The sequence below is a fragment of the Lepus europaeus genome, chromosome X, assembly GCF_033115175.1.
Source record: "Lepus europaeus isolate LE1 chromosome X, mLepTim1.pri, whole genome shotgun sequence".
NCBI lineage: Eukaryota > Metazoa > Chordata > Mammalia > Lagomorpha > Leporidae > Lepus > Lepus europaeus.
This window is the reverse complement of record NC_084850.1, coordinates 48,628,289-48,651,248: the sequence shown is the minus strand read 5'-3', so window position 1 is coordinate 48,651,248 and position 22,960 is coordinate 48,628,289. Positions and strand designations below refer to the sequence as shown.

Here is a 22,960-nt window from a genome sequence, read left to right as displayed (position 1 = left end):
CTCGTGGCAAAATTGGTTCAAAATGAATAAATCACAGAAACAACTCTCCTCCCTGTAATTCATGCACAGTGCACAGAAAGAATTGCATTGTACCTCATTCTCAGGAAACCCCGGACATCTTAAAGTTTTAGGGTGAATAAAAGTGCTGCTAATATTTTCTCTTGGCTTAATGTAGCTACAATAGTTTGAAAACAAAGAAGTAGGAGGTGTCATTGGTTAGGAAGATATCTGAACCAAATCATTAGCAGAAGAGATCAATATAGATGGATATGATATAGACTCCAAATCGCACACATACAGACGTTTTATTAAATTCATCTAAAAAGAGACAATAATCACATCAATCTTTTAAACAGATATCTTGGGTCACTTGAGAGGCCAAACAGATCCAAGGAAGATGACAATTAAATACTTAAATTAATCAAAAGGCACTACAATATCACCTAAAACCTACGACCACAGTGGTAGTAGGCCAAGGAAGATCAAACTATGGCAAAATCATCTAATCTGAATGTGAGCAGTTACAAAGCAGGAAGTTAAGTTTTCTTTCCAGAAGACATGATAAAATGATCACTTGGGCCCAAGAGTATATTTGGCCAGGAGAAGGGAAAAGATGACTGACGGTAAAGCCAAAACCAAAAGGAACAGATACAGAGAACTGAAGCTACACAGTCAAGCGAGATGGTGATGGGTCAGGCTGCTTCCTCCCAAGAAGCATTTGCAGAACTGGGCTATCCCGCCCTGCTTCGGATCCTACCTAACAGCTGCTCGAGTTGAGCTGCCCGCTCTGTCCTTACAGGCTGCTCAGCTCCCAGACTGGGTTTAGGGTTGCCCAGGGCTCTTATAGACCTTGAAGAGCCTGTACAGGGGTTGGCTTTGTTGCTAACTGTTCTGGACATAAAGCAAGCCTGAAACATTCACATGCAAAGTAGTCTGAGCACCCGCCATCACCTCCAAAGGTCCCTGCATAACACCCTCAAAAGTCTGAACACTTGCAGCAGCTGAGCTGTACTTAAGGCTGCAAAAGCTCACAACAAACTCATCAGGGGAGCCAGAGTGAGAGGAGGCAGGTGGGAAGTCCTGGCAGGTCATCTCAATCTGTCTTCCCCCGTTTTAGGACAAGCTCTAATATACCCGATATGGGATGTAGACAACTACGCTGGGAGCAAGCTGAGTCTTCTGCTGATGGTGTCTTCAAATACCAAGGGCAAAACAAGGGGTGGGGTTTTTTATTTTGAAAAAGCCTCAGAAGTTACACTATTATAAAGGAACATGGCTGAACAGATAGGAAACAGATTCTCCATTGTGAGTTCTCCTGATGGCTTCAGCAAGGATCATGGAGATGTCGATCACCTAGAAAGGGAAGGAAGGCCGCAGGTCAGTACCGCATGCAGAGATGGCTGGCCCATTCATGGACACAGGGTGAGCACAGCGGGTGCCCTGCCTCCTAGAACTGCTGCGCTAGGCAGTTTCCCCTCCCGAACCTGCACTCAGGTGGCATAGCGGGTAAAGCCACCACCTACCACACTGGCTTCCCCTATGGGCACCCATAGGGAGTATACAATCAGCTTAAAGGATCACATTATGTCTACAAGAGGTGAGAGGTTAAGAGTAAGACAAACGCATCCTATAAAGCATGGACTTGCAAACTGTAATGTGTAACAAATCACTAAGAGAACCTGTTAAGCATAGAATCTCCCATCCCCCACAGGTCGTGAGGTCTAGCAATTGGAACTTTTAAACAGATGATTGTTTTTTTAACTTTTGGATCACAGATCCCAATGACAGACTAAACCCTCAAAACCAAAGAAGGAAATCTTCAGAATCCAGACACCTAATCTGCCTAACATAAACACCTTTTTGACCCTCTGTGAAGGCCTGTTTTGTCAGAGTCTTGAGCTCACCTGTATTTTGGAGCAGTGCTTCATCTTGTCCTCTTGAGGTATGGTATTGGTGACTACTACTGCTTCAAAGCATGCATTGTTTATGCGAGAGATGGCTGGACCAGAAAAGATTCCGTGAGTTAAGATAGCATAAACTCTGGTGGCTCCAGCTGAGAGAAGTCTAGAAGAAAAAAAAAAGTTGATTTGGATTAATCTTACTTGTCAGAAAATAACGTGAGTAAGGGAGAAGGAGTGTATTAGCCTGTGTGGGCTGCCATCAGAAAAAAAGTTCTTGGAAATTGGTCTAAAAGTTTATTTGGGGACCAGCGCTGTGGTCAGTGGGTTAAGCCACTGCCTGTCATGCCAGTCCCATATATGGGCACCAGTTTGAGTCCCAGCTGCTCCACTTCTGATCCAGCTTCCTGCTAATGCACCTGGGAAAGCAGCAGAGGATGGCCCAAGCGCTTATATCCCTGCACCCACGTGGGATACCTGGAAGCAGCTCTTGGCTCCTGGCTTCTGTCTGGCCCAGCCCTGGCCATTGTGGCCATTTGGGGACTGAACCAGTGGATGGAAGATCTCTATCTCTCCCTCTCTAACTCTGCCTTTCAAATAAATAAACAATAGTTTATTTGATGTAAAAAATGTTGAAATCCATGTATGAGAAGCCTTTCAAAAGGTTCACAAAAAATTAAAGAAAATTATAATTTTTCAAAATTTTTCATCAAAATAAACTTATTAATTCCATTTCCATGAACTTTTTGAAGTACCTGCACATATACATTTTTTGTTTGTTCAGATCTCTGGAATTCTACCTTAACTTGTTGTAATAAACTATCAAAAGTAATCAGGATAATTAAGAACACTTTTAGAAAGAGTGATGAGGCTATACAATGTTGTGAAATTCAATGCCACTGAATCATTCAATTTAACATGGGGGCTGGCACTGTGCTGCATCCTATGCTGGACCACCAGTTCGAATCCCATCTGCTCTGCTTCCAATCCTGCTCATGTGCCTGGGAAAGCAGGGAAAGATGGCCCAATTGCTTGGGCCCCTGCACCCAAATAAGAGATATGGTTGGAGTTCCTGGCTCCTGGCTTCAGCTTGGCCTAGACATTACTGCTGTGGGCATTTGGGAAGTGAACCAGCAAATGGAAGATCTCTCTCTTTCTCTCTCCCTCTGCTTTTCAAATTATTTATTTATTTAAAAGGCAGAGAAAGAAAGATTGATCTTCCATCTGCTGGTTCACTCCTCAAATGGCCACAATGGCTGGGGCTGGGGCAGATAGAAGGCAGGAGTTTCTTCCAGGTCTCCCACACGGATGCAGGGGCCCAAGCATTTGGCCCATCTTCCACTGCTTTTCCCAGGTACTTTAGCAGGAAGCTGGGTCAAGGTGGAGCAGCCAGGACTCGAACTGGCACCCATATGGGATGCTGGCACTACAGGCAGAGGTTTATTAACCTTCTACGCCACAGTGCCAGCCCCTCAAATAATTTTTTTTTAAAGATTTATTTATTTGTTTGAAAGTCAGAATTACACACAGAGAGAAGCAGAGGCAGAGAGAGAAAGAGGTCTTCCATCCACTGGTTCACTCCCCAGATGGCCACAACGGCCAGAGCTGTGCCGATCGGAAGCTAGGAGCCAGGAGCTTCTTCCAGGCCTCCCATATGGGTACAGGAGCCCAAGGACTTGGGCCACCTTGTACTGCTTTCCCAGGCCATAGCAGAGAGCTGGATTGGAAGTAGAGCAGCTGTGACTCGAACCGGCGCCCATATGGGATGCCAGCACTGCAGGCGGCAGCTTTACCCTACCTACGCCACAGCGCTGGCCCCTCAAATAGATCTTTAAAAATAGTCAAAATGGTAAATTCTTCTATATAGTCTAATTAATATTGAAACAAAACTAAGAACATATTAAAAACAACACAATTTATAAGTATTATAATTCAAGCCCAGAGTAATGAAAATCTCCAAAAGCTACTTAACCCCTCAGAAAGAATTGGCAAGCTGAAGGGCATTCAGACAGCACTTGCTAACTTTTCACTTCTAACCCTCAGCCCCACCACTCTGCACTCACTTGTCAGCCGCATGGCAGATTGTGCCGCAAGTGTCAGCCATGTCATCTACAAGAATGGCCACTCGATCCTTCACATCTCCCACCAGCACCATGCGGTCCACTTCGTTGGCCTTCTTCCGCTCTTTGTGAATCAAAGCAAAGTCCACATTCAACCGGTCTGCAATGGAGGTCACTCTGCAAAGCAGGTGGAGGGGGGGGAGGGTTCAAAGTTACAATGTATGTGAGTTCCATGGGAGGGACCTGTTCTGGCGTTCCACAGCACCAGGGCGTGACTGCGGTTCACAATACCCCATTATTCATTTTCTGAAGAACTGGCACGAGAGGGCCTTGAAAGCTCCCAACAAAGAAATGATAAGGAGGCAGAAATGCTAATTATCTTGATTTGCTCTCTACGTGTTGTATAGTGTCTTGAAGTATCACACCGTACCCCATAAATATGTACAAGTGCTACACATTCAAGCAAAAAATGGAAGTGCACAGACAGTCCTGTTAAGGTACACTTGTGACCACAGGTGTGGTATGTGAGGTGACAGAGGGGCAATATCCAATACATTCCAATACCCATGCCTCCCTAGCTGCGCTTGGTGATGGTGGCAAAATATCCAACTGCCAGTGTACCTAGACACCAAGCCTGCGAGTCCCTTTTACAAATTCCAGAAAGAAAGCTTTGACAATTAACTAGCCAAAGACTGTGTCTCACTTGATAGCACAAGGGAAAAGAGAACTTTATTTTTTTCTTGTTCAAGCCAAACTAGTCAAAGTGGCACAGAAGACAAATCGGATAATGTGCCACACATGTAATGTGATAATGAGCCACACACAAGTCACTGAAGCATCAATCCACTCAGCATAAATGACAGTGAGCTGCCCTAGCCATGTGTACCTCCATGCTATCCTGTGTCACTCTTGTCATGGGTGAAGAAGAGGCCCGTGCTTTGGGTCTTGTCTTGATTTTGAAGGTAGCACTGATCCAACTATTGCATTATGTCATACTTCCCTTGTGGCCCCGGTCACATATTTGAGGTTTTTTTCTGGAGGGGGGAAAAGCCTGCCACCTTAGTAAGGTTTGAACCACAACCTAGGTGACATTGTACCTTGATCTAAATGTACTGTTACTTGTTACTCTGCTTAGGTACATAGTGTTATACTAGCCAATCTGCTTGGAATGATTACTTATCCAAGGCAGATGCATGATCAGTTAGTTCAAGAGTTTCCAATTATCCACACTCAGTGGTCAGCAAACTCAGAGATCAAAAAAGCATAAAAAGAACTAGAAAAGTAGCTCCCTAGTCCCTTGAGTGGAGAACCACGACCGTGCAAATCACAATGCATGGGGCTCTCTACCTACTCCCCAGTCCCTGCCAAAACAGAAGTGACAGTGACTCATTTGGAAAATACTCAATCACTGTCAGATAATTATGAAAAAATCATCAAGTAGCAATAAATCATCTATTGAAGGCAGTTTTCCTGTGTGTAACTTTGGAAAGAAAATTCTGCTTATTTCAAACATGACTTTTCTAAGTCTCATGGTAATATATAAAATAATGCTCAACAAATGAAGGCAAGTATGACAACTGCCAGTAGGGGGATGTTTTTCAGGCTGATTCTAGTACTACTAAGGGACTCACTAAACCAAACATCTGACTGAAAACAGAATCCAAGTTCACGGCTTATCTGTTTTCTGCTGAGGTTATTGAAATCAAGGGGTCATGGAAAGCAGACATTAAGAGTTGAATGGCCTTTACAAAGTTCTCAATTAGCTTTTCCTAATCATCTGTGTTTTGCAGTTCTTCATTCTATTTCCACAACCGGAAGAACAAGTGTCATACTTCTGAATGTATACTAGCAAGTAATCCACTAACAAAATCAGGAGCTTTGAGTCTGCGCCATCCAAGTTATAAAGCACTACAACTGGCAATCCTTGGCAATCAGTTGTTTAAAATTTTAAGGTCTGAGATTTTAAGGTCTGCACTTTAGTATTTTCTTTCTTGCATAATATTTAAATCCCAAGGATCGAAATGGTATAACCATCACCATTGTAAGAAGTGTGTAAAACTTTTCTGCTAATAAGCCATTCATTAGAAAGCCAAATTTCCTACTTCTCTAACTAGGTTTATAACCAGTGTTAGCTCTGTAGTGCCAAGTTACTAATGTGGCTTACAGTCACACTATTTAGTGCGCCTTTTTGTTCTTGTCCACCAAGCAGTGACTCAAGACAAAGAGGAGTGAGTAAAACCACACCCAATCTGTGTCCCAACTCCTGGGACATCCATTCTGAAGTACTCAAAAACTGCCACTCAGATCAAAAAGGAAAATTAAATTATTTTCTGACATAGCTGCTATGGCTTACAAGTAGAATGCTCCCCAAAGGCCCAGTACCCAGGGTGGCACTGCTGGGAGAAGTGGGATGTTTAGGAGACGGGGCCTAACGGGAGAGCCACAGCTCGCCAAGGCACATCCAGGAAGGCAGTTCTCATAAGAAGGTTGGCTTTTAATAGTCGGAGTTTGCTCCCCCCCCCCGACTCCCCATTTCCTGGCTCACACTGTGAGCCTTTCTGGGTACATGCCCCACCATTTGATTTGTCAGGGATCCCTCATCAGAGCCAAACCTGCACCATGCCATTTGCTCTTGAACTTCCACAAGTGTAGCGAAACAAACTTTTTCTAAGCTAACTGATTCAGGTAGATTCAGTTTTGTTATAATAATGAAAAACTGGACTACTACACATAATTGCCTGAAAGATTTTTTTCTAGTACATTCGGAACAATATTCATCTCAACCACACCTCTTAGCTCCACCGGCATCAGGTGAGACAATTGTGCAGTTTCTCCATTCTGAGATGTTCTCCTTGATCCACTTCAGGACAGCTGGCTCGGCGTACAAATTATCGACTGGGATGTCGAAAAAGCCCTGTAGGAGGAAGCTGAATCAGTTCTGCTTCATTTTCCTTCTTTTCCATTTATAAATCCCAACACAAAGAAAGGAGTAACTTGCCCAGAGAAGATCTCACTGTGCCATTCAAACTAATAGGAAGGCATGCTCAGTATGTAGAGTGTAAAAACAGCCTTCTGGAATCTTGGCTGCGGGACCCCAGGCAAGATCAGCAAAGCCAACCCAAAGTGACCATAGGAACACAAGCAAGCCCTGGTGAAGAACAGCCAAGTTCAGCAGAGTTCATAAAAACTGCCCAGGTTGGCCGGCGCCACGGCTCACTTGGCTAATCCTCCGCCTGCGGTGCTAGCACCTGGGGTTCTAGTCCCAGTTGGGGCGCCGGTTCTGTCCCGGTTGTTCCTCTTCCAGTCCAGCTCTCTGCTGTGGCCCAGGAAGGCAGTGGAGGATGGTCCAGGTGCTTGGGCCCGGCACTCGCATGGGAGACCAGGAGGAAGCACCTGGCTCCTGGCTTTGGATCGGCGCAGCGCACCGGCTGCAGTGCGCCGGCCGTGATGGCCATTTTGGGGGGGTGAATCAACGGAAAAGGAAGACCTTTCTCTCTGTCTCTCTCTCACTAACTCTGCCTGTCAAAAAAAAAAAAAAAACTGCCTGGGTAACACGCGGATTCAAAGGCGAATAAACCATGTTCCATGCGTCTAAATGTTGGTCTGATGTGTTCAGGTATAAAAGCTAACTGCTGAACTGGTTAGGGAGATGCTAGGGTATATAAACTTAGTGGAAGCTATTCATAATAAATGGTCATAAAGAATAACTAGAAGGATGTCTATGTTTTAATTCTAGTTAATAAAAATTAGTTATATTTTTCGATTAAGTTGTTCTCATTCTATAAAATGGGTACAAATCTCCTGTCCTATGTAATCACTGGATTGCCACAAATCTAAGTGATAATGATTTGAAAATCTCTTCTAAAAGTACAAAATAAAGATGGTGTTTCACTCTCCTTACTATGCAACTAGCATAAACTGGCAAGTAGTTTTCAACATTTGTGGCTCTCAATTTAACACTCTGAACACGAGCAATAAAGATAACATATCCCATTTATTGAGAACTTACCATTACCGTACCAGGCATTATAGTACAAGTTTAATACCATTTTAAATTCACAATAATGAAACAAGTGTTCAGAGAGGTAATAACCTGCCCAAGGTTACAAAACCTTAAGTATAAGCGCCAGTATTCAGATGAGGTCTGATCCCAAAGCCCATGCTTCCCCAGTGGTGCCAGACTGCCTCCCTGTCTAACCACCACAAATAACTAAGATTATAAAATTTGCTTAAGGTGTTGATTGGGCTGTTCTGAGGCAATTTTTGGCTTCTCTGCAGTCTTCAGGATTATCAATCCTCTCCCCCCACCTTTCTAACTCCCAGTACTTGGCTTCCACTGATACCTGAATTTGAGATGCATGTAGGTCCATGGTGATGATGTGATCGGCGCCTGCCACAGATAGCATGTTTGCAACAAGCTTGGCTGAGATCGGAGCCCGGCTCTAGATGGAGGGGAGGAAATTAAAGGAAAACCGAAAATCCAAATCAAAAAGCAATTCATTTGCTTAAGAAACATTTATTTATCATGTACCTAAGCACTGTACTACCAAGAAATTCATAGATATAACCACTGCCTTTGAACAGCTTATAATCTAGAACAGGACTGGTGTTGTGGCTTAGCGGGTTAAGTCACCACCTGTGACACCAGCATCCTATATGGGAGCCCATTTGAGTCCCAGCTACTCTGCTTAAAATCCAGCTCCCGCTAATGTACATGGGAAAGCAGTGTAAGATGGCCCCAAGTACTTGGGTTCCTGCCACCCACAGGCAGGGGCCAGGATGAAGTTCCTGGCTCTTGGTTTCAGCCTGGTCCTGCTTGGATGTTGTGGGCATTTGAGGAGTGAATCAACAGATGGAAGATTTCTCTCTGTGTGTAACTGTCTTTCATATAATATTTTTAAAAAAACCAGTGAGCTAACTGAAAATCACATATGTATGACTTGAATAAAACAGACTATAAATGTGTTGTTTTATACAAACCTATTATGTCTGCTATTTTGAAGATAGGCTAATATCTATTTAAAAATACCCTACAACTATGTATCTGATGGCTACAGATTTTTGGGGGTGGGGGTGGGGACTTCAGGCAAGTTGTTTCTGCTTCCCCTGTTTAACACGAATTCTGGGGCCAGCATTGTGGAACAGTGGGTTAAGCTGTCAACTGAGATGCCAGCATCCCATGAGCAACGGTTTGAGTCCTGGCTGCTCTACTTCTGATCCAGCTCCCTGCTAATATGCCTGGGAAAGCCTCGGAAGATGGCCCAAGTATTTGGACCTCTGCCACTTACATGATAGACCTAGGTGGAGTTCCTGGCTCCTGGCTTTGGCCTGGCCCAGCCCCGGCCATTTGGGGAGTGAACCAGCAGATGGAAGATCTCTGTCTCTCTCTAGCTCTGCCTTTCAAATAAACACATCGTTTAAAAAAGATTCTATTCCCACCTTATCCTTCTTATCCTGCCGAGCATAAGGGAAGCATGGGATGACTGCAGTCACCCGGCTAGCTGAAGCAATCTTGCAGGCATTAATCATGATGAGAAGCTCCATTAGATTGTCGTTGATTTCACCACAACCACTCTGAACAATGTAGACATCCTCTCCACGTACACTTTCACCAATTTCCACACTACAATGGAAAAAAGACAACATTAAAAAAAGATTTTTGGGGGGCCAGCGCTGTGGTGTAGCAGGTAAAGCCGTCGCCTGCAGTGCCAGCATCCCATATGGGTACCAGTTCAAGAACTGGCTGCTCCACTTCTGATCCAGTTTTCTGCTGTGGCCTGGGAAAGCAGTGGGAAGATGGGCCAAGTCCTTGGGCCCCTACACCTGCGTGGGATACCCAGAAGAAGCTCCTGGCTCCTGGTTTCAGACTGGCACAGCTCTGGCTGTTGAGGTCAACTGGAGAGTGAACCAGCAGACAGAAGACCTCTCTCTCTCTCTGCCTCTGTCTCTCCTCTCTCTGTGTAACTCTTTCAAGTAAATAAATATATCTATTTTTAAAAAAAGATTTTAAGCACTACACTAGATGTCTACACAAGGTAAGGTCTAAAAAGCATGCTTCCCCACTAGCGTGCGGTGAATGGCTTCCAGCTACCGATCCCCTCAGACTTCAGAAAATCCTCCAAAGGAACGCCTGTACCAGAAACACTTTGTTTCACTTTACTCATGTGCACTATACAAAAATTACTATTTTCTACATGTGACATGATGTGAAGATTGGATAACATTAGTACTATCCAATCTAAAGTACTTATAGGGGCCGGCGCTGTGGCACAGCGGGTAAAGCTGCCACCTGCAGTGCCAGCATCCCATATGGGCACGGGTTCAAGTTCCAGCTGCTCCATTTCCAATGCAACTTTCTTCTGTCATCTGGGAAAGCAGTAGAAGACGGCCCAAGTCCTTGGGCCTCTGCACCTGTGTGGGAGACCTGGAAAAGCTCCTGGCTCCTGGCTTCAGATCGGTGCAGCTCCAGCCATTTTGGCCATTTGAGGAGTGAACCAGCAGATGGAAGACCTCTCTCTGCCTTTCCTTCTTTCTCTGTGTAACTCTGACTTTCAATAAATAAATAAATAAAAATTAAAGTACTTATAAATAAGTGGCTCATAATGTCATTAAGGAGCCTATATCTTGGCTAAACACCTATCCCCTCACCCCTCAAAATTTATAACCTATTAAAAAAATCACCTCAATTACACCTCAAGGCAGCACCATTTTCTCAATCCTTTAGGTGAGGTGAGGTGTGTGTATACAGAAAACAAGGAGTACGTCAGAACTGGTGATAACCCCTATGAAGGAAGAGAAAAACTTTTGTTCAAGTGAAAAGGCAATGGAGTTATTAAATAAAAGATCTGCACTTTTTCTCACTCTACCCACTATTTTCTGTGTGGCTTCAGGAACCACTTATTGTTCTATGCCCGTCACGATCACTTTTACCTTACCACTCTCTCCCCAAAGAACTTCAAGGAGCACTGGGAAAAGGACTTAGGTCAAAACCAGCAGAGCTAATTCTATTGCCAGAAGAAGCTGATATAGCACATAATTACTGATTTATTCCTTTCTCATCTAAGAAGCTATTGAAGGGATCCTGCCTTTTAAAAAGAATGGATTTAGAGGATGGCACTGTGGCTCAGTGGGTTAAAGCTGCCTCTTAGGACATCCAGAAACCATGAGAGCACTGGTTTGAGTCCTGGCTATCCCGCTTCTTGCTAATGCACATCCTGGGAACAGATGATGGCCCAAGTGCTTGGGTCCCTGCCACCCATGTGGGAGACCTGGATAGAGTTCCATACTCCTGGCTTCAGCCTGGACCAGCCCTGTCTGTTGAAAGCATTTGGGGAATGAACCAGTGGATGCAGGATCTCCCTCTCTCTCTCTCTCTCTGGCACTCTATCTTTCAAATAAATATTTTAAAAAAAGAATGGTGGAGGGCAGTGTTGTGGCACAGCAAGTTAAGACACCAGCTGTGATGCCAGCATCCCACGTGGGCACTGGTTCTAATTCCACCTGCTCCACTTCAATCCAGCTCCCTGCTAATGTAACTGAGAAAGCAATGGATGATGGCCCAAGTGTTTGGGCCCCTTTACCCATGTGGGAGACCTGGATGAAGCTCCTGGCTCCAACCTGGTCCAGCCCCAGTCTTTGTGGCCATTTGGACTGAATCAGCAGATGGAAGGAAGATTGATCTCTTGAGCTCTCCTTCTAACTCTGTAATTCTATCATTTAAATAAATAACTAAATAGTTTTTAAAGAATGGGGTTACTTAGTATTGTAAAGCAAGAAAAATAAAAGCAAATGGAAATAAGGGTAGGTGCTTGACCTAGTGGTTGAGATGCCCATATCCCATTATTTGATGGAGTATCTGAGTTTGATATTTGTCTCTAGCTCCCGGTTCCAGTTTCCCATTAATGCAAACCCTGGGAGGCAGCACTGATGATGGCCCAAGTGGTTGGGTTCTTGCCACCCACATAGATGTGGACTGGGTTTCCAGCCCCAACTTGGGCCCCAGCTCTGCAGCTGTGGGCCTTAATAAAGGGAATACAACCAGCAGGTGGACCAGAATGCTTTTTCTTCTTTCTCTGCCTCTCAACTAAGTAAATGAAAATTTATAAACATCAAAATAAAATGGATTCCTGGAAGCCAATATAAAAAGAAAAATCATTAGTGAGATATCTGAAGATAACACAGGCACTGAATTCAAGAAATGTTTTATACTATGGCTTCTTTTTCTTTTAAGGATTTTTTTATTTGAAAAGCAGAGTTAGAGAGAGGCAGAAGCAGAAAGAGAGAGAGAGAGGTCTTCCTTCCTCTGGTTCACTCCCCAAATGGCTGCAATGGCCGGAGCTGTGTCGATCTGAAGCCAGGAGCCAAGAGCGGCTTCCCAGTCTCTCAGGTAGGTGCAGTGGCCCCAGTACTTGGGCCATCTTCTATTGCTTTCTCAGGCCATAACAGAGAGCTGGATTGGAAGTGGAGCAGCCGGGACTCGAACAGGTGCCCATACGGGATGCCAGCACTGCAGGCGGCAGCTTTACCCACTATGCCACAGCGCCAGCCCCTATTCTATGGATTCTTATGTTAAAAGTAGGTTACTTGCTCAAGTGTACAACCTAAGTTTCTATCAAGAGACAAGAAGAGGCAGTTGGTATTGTGGCATAGCAGGTAAAGCTGCCACTTGCAATGCTGGCATTCTATATAGGTGCCACTTCTGATCCAACTCTCTGCTAATGGCCTGGGAGAACAGTGAAAGATTGCCCAAGACCAAGGGTCACTGCACTCATGTGGGAGACAAGGAAGTAGTTCTGGCTCCTGGCTGTGGCCTGGCAAGCTCCAACCGTTGTGGCCATTTGGAGAGAACCAGCAGATGGAAGATCTCTCTTTCTCTGTCTGTCTGTCTGTCTCTCTTTCTCTCTGAAGCTCTACCTTTCAAATAAATAAATAATTTTAAAAAGAGACTAGAAAAATAACAAAATAAACCCAAACAATCAGATGGAAGAAAATAATCCTAAGAGCTGAAATCAATGAAACTGAAAACAGGAACATACAGAAAAAAGTCAATGAAACAAAAAGCTAGTTATTAGGAGAGAAATTAGTAAAAATGATAAATATATAGATAGAATAACAAAACCAGTCTCACTGGACAACACAAGAGGCCAGCATTAAGGCACAGCAGCTTAGGCTTCTGCTTATGATGCCAACATCCCAAAAAGGGGTGCCAGTTCGAGTCCCAGTGGCTCTGCTTCCAATCCACTGTTCTGCTGATGCACCTGGGAAGGCAGCAGATGATGATCCAAGTACTTGGGCTCCTGCCACCCACATGGGAGACCTGGATGGGGTTCTTGGCTTCATCCTGGCCAAGCCCTGACTATTGTGACCATTTGGGAAGTGAACAAGCTCATGTAAGATCTATTTGTCTCTGTCACTCTGTTTTTCAAATAAATAAATAATTTAAAAAAAAAACATCAATTTTCTATAGTCTTTCACAGGAAAACAATGAGATTTTCCAACTCATTTTATGTAGCTGGTGTTACTCAGATACCAAAACCAGACAAAGGGAATATAAAAATAGAGGTGCAGCAAAAGAAAAGGTGGATGTGGTTACAACAGGGCAACAGAAAGGATTCTGTGGTGACAGGCCATTTAATCTTGACTACATCAATGTCAATATGCTGGTTGTTACATCATAGTATAATTTTGCAAAAAAAAAAAAAACACCACAGTTTAGAAAAACTATGGCTGGAAACTGGGTAATGGGTATACTGGATCTCTGTGTTATTTCTTAAAATTGTATATAAATCCACAATTATCTCAAAATTCAATTTTAACAAAAAGTAGATTATTATACCTTGTGCATACTTGAGTAAACCATGACCTCAGCCCACAGAGAAAGTTGACCTCAAAAAAGTATCTGAAAACAATGGTACCTCTGTGGTCAGTCCAAAGAATATAGGCTAGCTGCATTGTTTTCTTTATTTCTTTTTTTAAGATTTATTTAAGATTATTTATTTTTGAGAGAGAGAAAGAGATCTTTCATCTGCCAGTTCACTCCCCAGATTGGCTGCAAGGGCCAGCGCTGGTCCATGCCAAAGCCACGAGGCAGGAGCTTCATTCAGGTATCCTAGATGGGTGGCAGAGGCCCAAGCACTTGTGCCATCTTCTGCTGCTTTTCCTAGGCCATGACTAGGGAGCTGGATTGGAAGTGGAGCAGCCAGAACTCGAACTGGCACTCATATGGGATGCCAATGTCTCAGGCAGTGGCTTTATCCACTATGCCACAACTGTATTGTTTCCTTTTCTTACAGATTTATTTATTTACTTGAAAGGTGGATCTACAGAGAGAGGCAGAGAGAGAGAGAGAGAGAGAGAGAGGCAGAGAGGCAGACAGAGAGAGAGATATATATCTTCCATCTGCTAGTTCACTCCCCAAATGGCCATGATGGCTAGAGCAGCTGAGACTCGAACCTGCTCCCATATGGATGCAGGCGCTGTGGGCAGTAGCTTTAACCTGCTGTGCCACAGTGCTGGCCCCTGTTGCCTTGTTTTAAGAGTCACAGTCATGGCCTGGAAAAGCAGTAGAAGATAGCCCAAGTCCTTTGGGCCCCTACACCCACATTGGAGATCCAGATGAAGCTCCTGGTTCCTGGCTTCAGGCTGACTTAGTGCAGGCCATTGCAACCATTTGAGGACTGAACCAGTGGGTGGAAGACCTCTCTTTCTCCTTCTTTCTCTCTATAACTCTGCCTTTCAAATACATAAAATCTTGCAAAAAGAGGCATGAGAAGGGAGCTTAGGACGGTACCTTGAACAGAATGCTCACAGACTGAGCCTCCAGACTCACCCAGCATCATGCAGAGACCTAGAGTGTGTCACTATCTGCCTTGGGCAGGCCTCGCAGACACCCCCAGGACTTTGTGGGGCCCCTTGACTGTGAGACCCAGGTATGACCAGCTGCAGGTCAGACTTTATCACTCTCTCCAACCTTGGGCAGTCAGCAAGAACCCACAGGACTGTGTCTTGGGACTCAGTACTATGCTGGTATGGTCTAGTGCTGGACAGATGCTAACAGTTTCTCTCCCTGGGTTAGTGTCCATGGACAGTCTCTGGACTTCTTCCAGTATCAGACAGAGAGCCCTGTGCTCCGACTCTGATGACAGATTTGTTTTGACATTTACCACAATCATCCTTACACCAGTATACAAGACCCAGGTGTGACCCACTCAAAATGCACTTTTCCAGCTTGAGGGGCTGCCTCTAAACCCCCTCCCACAACCTTGGGCAGTTAGCAAAGAATCAGAGCACTCAGTGTCAGGCTGGTCAAAGCCAGCATTGAGCAGATTCCCTTTGTAGACAAGTCCCCATTTCATACTGCACAAGATATCAACAGCAGATTTGGGACAAATTTGAATTTGGGAAGTATTTTAAGACTGAACCAGTAAAAACATATCAGCAGTGGACCTGGGGCAAGCCTCAACTTAGGTTGTGATCTAGTGCTGAAGTAAATAGCAAAAGCATCCATAGGCCCAGAGAAAATAAGCAGACTGCTGAGAATTTCTAGAAGGACAGCCACAAAGAAAGCCAGATTACCTAGCTAGTCCTTCAACATGCCGACGACAACATACACCAACAAGCATTCAGAATTTCTGAGAAATCATCACTTCACTTAAAGAGCAAAGGTGCCAAAAAACAATTATCTAGGAATTAAAATTTCCAAATGCTCAGGTGACAACTTCAAAATAGCCGTTTTAAGGAAAAAGAGAAATGGTTCAATATTCTAACAGAGGAATTTGATCGATTGGAAGTAATTAAAATCGATCAGAAAGTCTTAAAATAAAAAGTACACTGAGTGAAGACAGTGATAGAAGAATGTGTTAAACAAAAGAATCAGAAAGAATCCAAAACAGGCTGCTTGAAAATACACAGGTGGAAGGGGAAAAAAGAACCAAACCAATAGGAATGAAGACAACTTATGGGAAATATGGGAGAGCATAAAAAGGGCAAATATTCTTGCTACTGGATTAAGAGGGCTTTGAGAATGACAAAGGGCTAATGCCATGGCCTAATGGGTAAAGCCGCTGCCTGCAGTGCCAGCATCCCATATGGGTGCCGGTTTGAATCCCAGCTGCTCCACTCCTGATCATTCTCTCTGCTATGGCCTGGGAAAGCAGTGGAAGATGGCCTAAGTGCTTGGGCCCCTGCACCCACATGGGAGACCCGGAAGAAGCTCCTGGCTCCTGGCTTTGGATAGGTGCAGCTCTGGCCCATTGTGGCCATCTGGGGAGTGAACCAGTGGATGGAAGACCTCTCTCTTTCTCTCTGCCCCTATCTCTGTGTAACTCTGACTTTCAAATAAATGAAAAAAAATTTTTCTTAAAAAAGAGAATGCCAAATAGGTAGAAAGCATATTCCAAGGGATAATGACAGAAAACTCCCCCAAATCTAAAGAAACAATTATCCAGATACAAGGAAGATCAAAGGTCACCTGTTAGATTCAACCCAAACAAGTCTATCCAAGATAATTATAGTCAAGCTCTCTAGGGTAAAGCTGCAAGACAAAAGCAGCAAATAGCATACAAAGGGGTCCCAATTTGACTGACTGCAGACATCTCAGCATAAACCTTAAAGGCCAGGAGGGAGGATAAGACTTCTATAGTAGCAAAGGAAAAAAATTGTTAGCCAAGGAAACATGAAAGAGACAGACATTCCCTACAAACCAAAGCTGAGAGAATTTATCATCACGTAGCCTATATTATAAAAAACAATGGAGTTTTTCAAACTGAAAGAGAGGATGCTAACAAGTAAATACCAGAACATAGAAAGCTTACTGGGAAGAGTAACCACACAAACTCAGAATGCCCTAACATTATAAATGTTGCATATAAACCATTATATATTCAACATGAATACTCACCAAAATTATAACTACTAAATTGAAATATTAAGTGACAGGCAATATATGAAGAGGTGAAATATAACAGGGGATTGAGCTGCTGCTTCCAGACAAGTCCTAGTTACTCCTCTTCTGATCTCTATCTCTATCTCTTTTTTTTTTGACAGGCAGAGTGGACAGAGAGAGAGAGAGAGAGAGAGAGAGAGAGAGAGAGAAAGGTCTTCCTTTGCCGTTGGTTCACCCTCCAATAGCCGCCGCGGCCGGCGCGCTGCGGAGAGCACACCACGCTGATCCAAAGGCAGGAGCCAGGTGCTTATCCTGGTCTCCCATGGGGTGCAGGGCCCGAGCACTTGGGCCATCCTCCACTGCACTCCTGGGCCACAGCAGAGAGCTGGCCTGCAAGAGGGGCAACCGGGACAGAATCCGGTGCCCCGACCGGGGCTAGAACCCAGTATGCCGGCGCCCCAAGGCAGAGGATTAGCCTAGTGAGTCGCGGCGCCGGCCCTATCTCTCTCTCTCTCTCTTTTTTTTTTTTTTTGACAGGCAGAGTGGACAGTGAGAGAGAAAGAGAGAGAGAGAGAGAGAGAAAGGTCTTCCTTTGCCATTGGTTCACCCTCGAATGGCCGCCACGGCAGGCGCGCTGCAGCCAGCGCACCGCGCTGATCCAAAGCCAGGAGCCAGGTGCTTCTCCTGGTCTCCCATGGGGTGCAGGGCCCAAGGACTTGGGCCATCCTCCACTGCACTCCCTGGCCACAGCAGAGAGCTGACCTGGAAGAGAGGCAACCGGGATAGAATCCGGTGCCCCGACCGGGGCTAGAACCCAGTGTGCCGGCGCCACAAGGCGGAGGATTAGCCTAGTGAGTCGCGGCGCCGGCCCTATCTCTATCTCTATCTCTCTTTTTTTTTTTTTGACAGGCAGAGTGGACAGTGAGAGAGACATAGAGAAAGGTCTTCCTTTGCCGTTGGTTCACCCTCCAATGGCCGCCGCGGCTGGCGCGCTGCGGCCGGCGCACTGCGCTGATCCAAAGGCAGGAGCCAGGTGCTTCTCCTGGTCTCCCATGGGGTGCAGGGCCCAAGCACTTGGGCCATCCTCCACTGCACTCCCTGGCCACAGCAGAGAGCTGGCCTGGAAGAGGGGCAACTGGGACAGAATCCGACGCCCCGACCGGGACTAGGACCGGGGTGCCGGCGCCCCAAGGCAGAGGATTAGCCAAGTGAGCTATGGCACCAGCCTCTATCTCTATCTTTTATATCTTCCCCCCACCTTCCCTGTCTCCTTTCTTCTGTCACCCTGCCTTTCACATAAATATTTTTTTAAAATCAATAAAACAAAGAGCTAGTTCCTTGAAGAGAAACAAAACTGATTAACTCTTGAATTCCTTTATTTTTCTGTTGCTCTTTCAAATACGTTTTTAAAAAATCTTTAAAAAAATTTTTGAGCACCTAAAGAAATGTCTTTTCGTTCCATTTTCCATGGACTTTTAGAAGTACCCTTGTACAGTTTGGTCAATAAATAGCCTAGTGAATCCTTTAAAAATCTAAACAATATTTGTATGGTTTCCTCCAAGCTCAACAGGTAAGTTATGGTAGTAACTGACGGAAGAACAGTTTTGTCTAAACTCTGTTTGCTCATAATACATTCTATTAGGCAGAAAGACCAAATTCAGCAGATTAGAGGATGACATTCCTAGTTCCCCCCCTCTGGTTAAACGAATGTTCTCCAAATGGCTTTGGGCCAGTCATTCTCACAGTTGTTTTGGAGAGGCCAGAGGACCAGCTCTATCTATTCAATGAGTGAGAAAACTAGCCTCAGTTTTCCCTGTCTTTTAGCATCAGGCACATCAGTACATCCAATTGGCATTAAAGAATCACAAAAAGGAAAAAGTAAATCTAAAAGGCAGATGGTATTCTTTAAAAAATAAAATCTCAAGAACTCAGACTCCAGAGATGTTGGCAAGCACAAAATAAATGGGATTAACTAACCAAAGGCTAAGGTTCTTAGGAAAATCCTAGGCAACGAAAGTTTGTCTTTCCTTCTCAGCCAACAGAGGAATAACCAAATAAACAAAACCATTTTTAAGTCAATATTGAAAAGAACAGAGAAAAAATGTTAGCATATCTGAAAGCCTTGAAATTAAAAGCTAAGTGAGGGGTGGGTGTTGCAGCATAGCAGGGTTAGCTGCTACTTGGAGTGCCCACATCCCGTGCCTGCCTCTACTTCTGATCCAGCTTCCTGCTGATGCAAACCCTAGGAGGCAGATGAGGCTCAAGTACTTATGTACCTGCCACCCACATGGGAGACCCCGGATGGAGTAAGTTCCTGGCTCCTGGCTTTGACCTGGCCTCATCCCAGCCGTTACTATTGTGGCCATTTGGAGAGTGAACCAAGAGATGTAAGACCTCTCTGTCTCTGTTGGATGGCAGAATTATGAAAGATGCCTTTTTTCTTTTGTCTATTTTACATTTTCTGCAATACCATTAATGCCCCTTCTTGCCAACATTTATTGCCCCACTTAGTACGTGTTAGACAACATTCTAAGAACTTCTATCTCATTTAATCCTTACAATAATGATGGGTAAATACAAGGTTACCTCAAAAAAGCACATGGAAAAATTAAATTATGCTTATTTCAGTGGAAATATTAATTTGAAATCCAGTTTTTTCATAACACATTTCCCATGAATTTTTGAAGACCTCTTTTCCTATATTACTGAGTCAAACTCAGGTTGTGATTCCAGTACCTTTTTAATCGCCATCTGTATGCATACCTAAATACACATATACAGTACACACATAAATATAAATGGTTCCTCAATAACCAAAAAGGCAAGGATGATCCTGATTTCAGAAGGAACGTTTCTCTGTGCAATACAGCATCAACCCCTGAGACTGCCACAGCAAAGTTTTTATTTTATTTTATTTTATTTTATTTTAGAACGGGTTCTGCAGTTTCCCCATCTGATGACCCACAGCCCTCAGAGTTGCCCTGTCCATAACCTTTCGATCCCAAGAGTTACTGGGAGGGCAGTTCTACTTTCTGCACTATGGCAAAATCAACTTCCAAGGGAAGCTCCATTGACAATATACACATTTGGTTGTGTTCAAGGAAGATTTCTGAATATCCAAGGAACCAAAAAGCTAACGAATAAGCCAGAAACAAGGAAATCTAACCAGTCAGCAATTATCCACGTTGGACTTAATTGAAATCAAACAGTAAAAAACACCATGGGTCTCCTCCCCTCTCCCAATACAGCCTTGGGTGTGGGGGGGCTGCATTATGCAGAGGGGGGAAGGATCAACACAGGAGAAGTTTCATATTTTTGGAAAAGGAGTTAATAACCACAGGGGCCAAACAAAACCTCTAAATGAAATATGCTTGTCCTCGGCCGGTGCCGCGGCTCACTTGGCTAATCCTCCGCCAGCGGCGCCGGCACCCTGGGTTCTAGTCCCGATTGGGGCGCCGGGTATTAGTCCCGGGTGCTCCTCTTCCAGTCCAGCTCTCTGCTGTGACCCCGGAGGGCAGTGGAGGGTGGCCCAAGTGTTTGGGTTCCTGCACCCGCAAGGGAGACCGGGAGGAAGCACCCGGCTCCCGGCTTCGGATCGGCGCTGTGCGCCGGCCGTGTAAGTCTTTAAGGGAGTGAACCAACGGAAGGAAGACCTCTCTCATTTTTTTTCTGTCTATAACTCTCTCTCTCTCTCTCTCTCTCTCTCTCTCTCTCTCTCTAACTCTGCCTGGTTAAAAAAAAAAAAGAAAAGAAAAAAAAGAAATATGCTTGTTCTCTAACTATATTGCCACAAGTCCTGTTTTTGTTTTATTTATTAAAACCATTAGTAAAGTGGTGTGGTCCAAACTAAAGCCAGCAGCTTGTGATTCTCTTTAACTAAGGCATTGCCTGGCTACTTGAGGGCATCTGTGTTCGAACTACGATTTCCATTACAATCAGTGGCAAAACAACCCAGGAAGGAGCTATCCATTACTTTTACTGGATGGGTCTAAAAAACCTAAGAGGACTTACATTTGGAAATCAGTGTAAAGAAAAAAAGCGAGCAATATGATCAAAGCAATCTTCACAAATTTAACTGAGCATTTGGTGAAAACTGTCCCCTTAACAGAAGGCTGCATCCGCGTGAGCAGTGCGGACAACACAACACAAAGTACACCTAATGTGGATACTTCAAAAACTCCCTGGTAAATGGCATTAAAAGATAAGTTTATGTGGGCACAAAAAATCTTTTATTCATAGCGTTTTTTCATAATATGCATTTTCCTTGAACTTTTTCAAGACCCCGGCTATTATAACCAGAAAAGTCAACATTAAGTAGGAGGGGCATTAAAAGAATCAGGTAACCAAATGATCTCTAAGATAGTGGGGGTGATGCAGGTAGTGGGTGGAAGCAAGGGGGAGAGAGTTTTACTGGCCAGACAACGAAAACTGAAATTACAGTTCCTATGTTCTTTCCAAAAACCAGGTCTCCCACATGATCTGTCCTCAAGCATCTTAGTACTCAGGTATAAAGTTATTTCCCAAGTTCCCCACACAGCACTAAAGGAAGCAGACAGGTCCAGAAAAGACTACTACTGAAAAATACGCTTTTGTATTTTGTGTACCACACGCCGCAAGAAGGACAGTCAACGACCCGATTCCAGAACTAAGGTACCCTGACACTTTCTGAATGGCTCAAGCTGAGCCAGCGGCTACTAAGGATGCAGAGCCGATCAATTGGATTTTACTTCAGCGTGGCTCTCATTACTCGATGATTCGAAAGCCGTGAAAAGCCAACGCTTATCAATCTAAGGGAAGTCCTCAGCACCAAAAAAAATATTTTAGGGCCCGCCACACTTATCAGTTTCCCTCAATACCAAAACGAACCGATACGCTAATTTGGAATGGAAAAGCTACTTCTTACATTGCAGAAAACAAAACAAAACAAAACAGGAAGACTCAGAATGAGGTACGTTCGGTTCTCCGGCGCAATCTAGTCCAAATGCTGAAGCGAATCCAATCCAACTTGGTAGCTCAACAGTGAAATCGACAAAGCCACGTGTCTGCGCGGCCAACGCTAAGCGTCAGTCCGTTCCGGTCGCTCTAGGGAGCCACTACCCCCGCACTGGGGGCTCGTTCCCTTGCTATCATACCCAGCGGCTTCGCCTTATGCCCCATCTTGACTCCACCCCACAGCACAGAGAGAAATGAACGTGACCCTCCCGCGAGAGGTAAAATAACGGAAAGAGCCCGCGCGCCACGCCAGCCGGGGAGCGCCCGTTTCCTCCCTCCCCCAGTCTTTCGGAGCTCACCCGGCGGCCCCATCCCCCTACCCCACGCCGCCCGCACCAAGTGAAATCCAATCGGGTTCCCAACTTCGTCCTTACCAGGTCTCCTGGTTGCTGAATTTTTTCGTAACCACCTTGCCCAGTTCCAGGCCCAGGCGGTCAGCAATTTTCTGGGATAAGTCCTGGTGGGAGCTGCCGCTAAAGATCTTAATATTCGGCATCTTGGCCCGCGACCCTAGGCACTCTTCGCTTAGTGATCACTGCTGCTGCGGAGATCGGAATTTTAGCCAGCCCAGAGACTCAATGCCAACCGCTTCGCTTTACTACTCCGCCATCTTAGATTCCCGCCCGGTGCGCGGCTCCAGATAACCCCTCGCCAGCGAGGCGGGGTCTACAGGAAAGTCCCTACCCCCCCTTCCTTGATTGGCTAATCTGGAGAAAGGGGCGGAGTTCGCGCTGCCCCCTTGCCTACCTCCGCTCCCTTCTCTGATTGGCTACGGGAGGCGAGCCGGCTGCGGAGCGTGGAGTCGTTAGACTGCGGGTGAAGGGAGGGGGTGGAGGGATGCTGGTGACGCATAGGACCAGATCTTTGTGCAAACGGGAAATCAGCCAGGCTTGCTTTTTCTACCCCTTCATCACAGCAAGAAAGTAAGCCTGGTTCTGATTTAAGGTTTCCTTTAAAAGACAGTCTGTTTATCAGGATGGCAGCCACATGATTTTGCGTCTCTGAACACAATTTTTGTCTATAAGAATGGCGCTGAATTAAAGCACTTTTATTTCTAAAGATGTATTTACTTGAAAGGCAAAGTGAGACATATACAGAGACAGACGGAGGGAGGGAGGGGGGAGACA

The 22,960-nt window shown here is 44.9% G+C and overlaps 1 protein-coding gene across 1 annotated transcript; it reads right to left on the bottom strand.

The window, feature by feature from the left end:
• Nucleotides 1–286: 286 nt before the first annotated feature.
• PRPS1 (phosphoribosyl pyrophosphate synthetase 1) lies at nt 287–22,484 on the bottom strand. Its single transcript, XM_062183879.1, has 7 exons — nt 22,208–22,484; nt 9,398–9,581; nt 8,302–8,400; nt 6,748–6,872; nt 3,962–4,135; nt 1,905–2,064; nt 287–1,353 (listed from the first exon to the last, which is right to left on the bottom strand). Exons 1-7 carry the CDS (start codon nt 22,327–22,329, stop codon nt 1,261–1,263), a joined length of 957 nt encoding a protein of 318 aa, XP_062039863.1. The 5' UTR covers nt 22,330–22,484; the 3' UTR covers nt 287–1,260.
• Between the last annotated feature and the right edge of the window lie 476 nt (nt 22,485–22,960).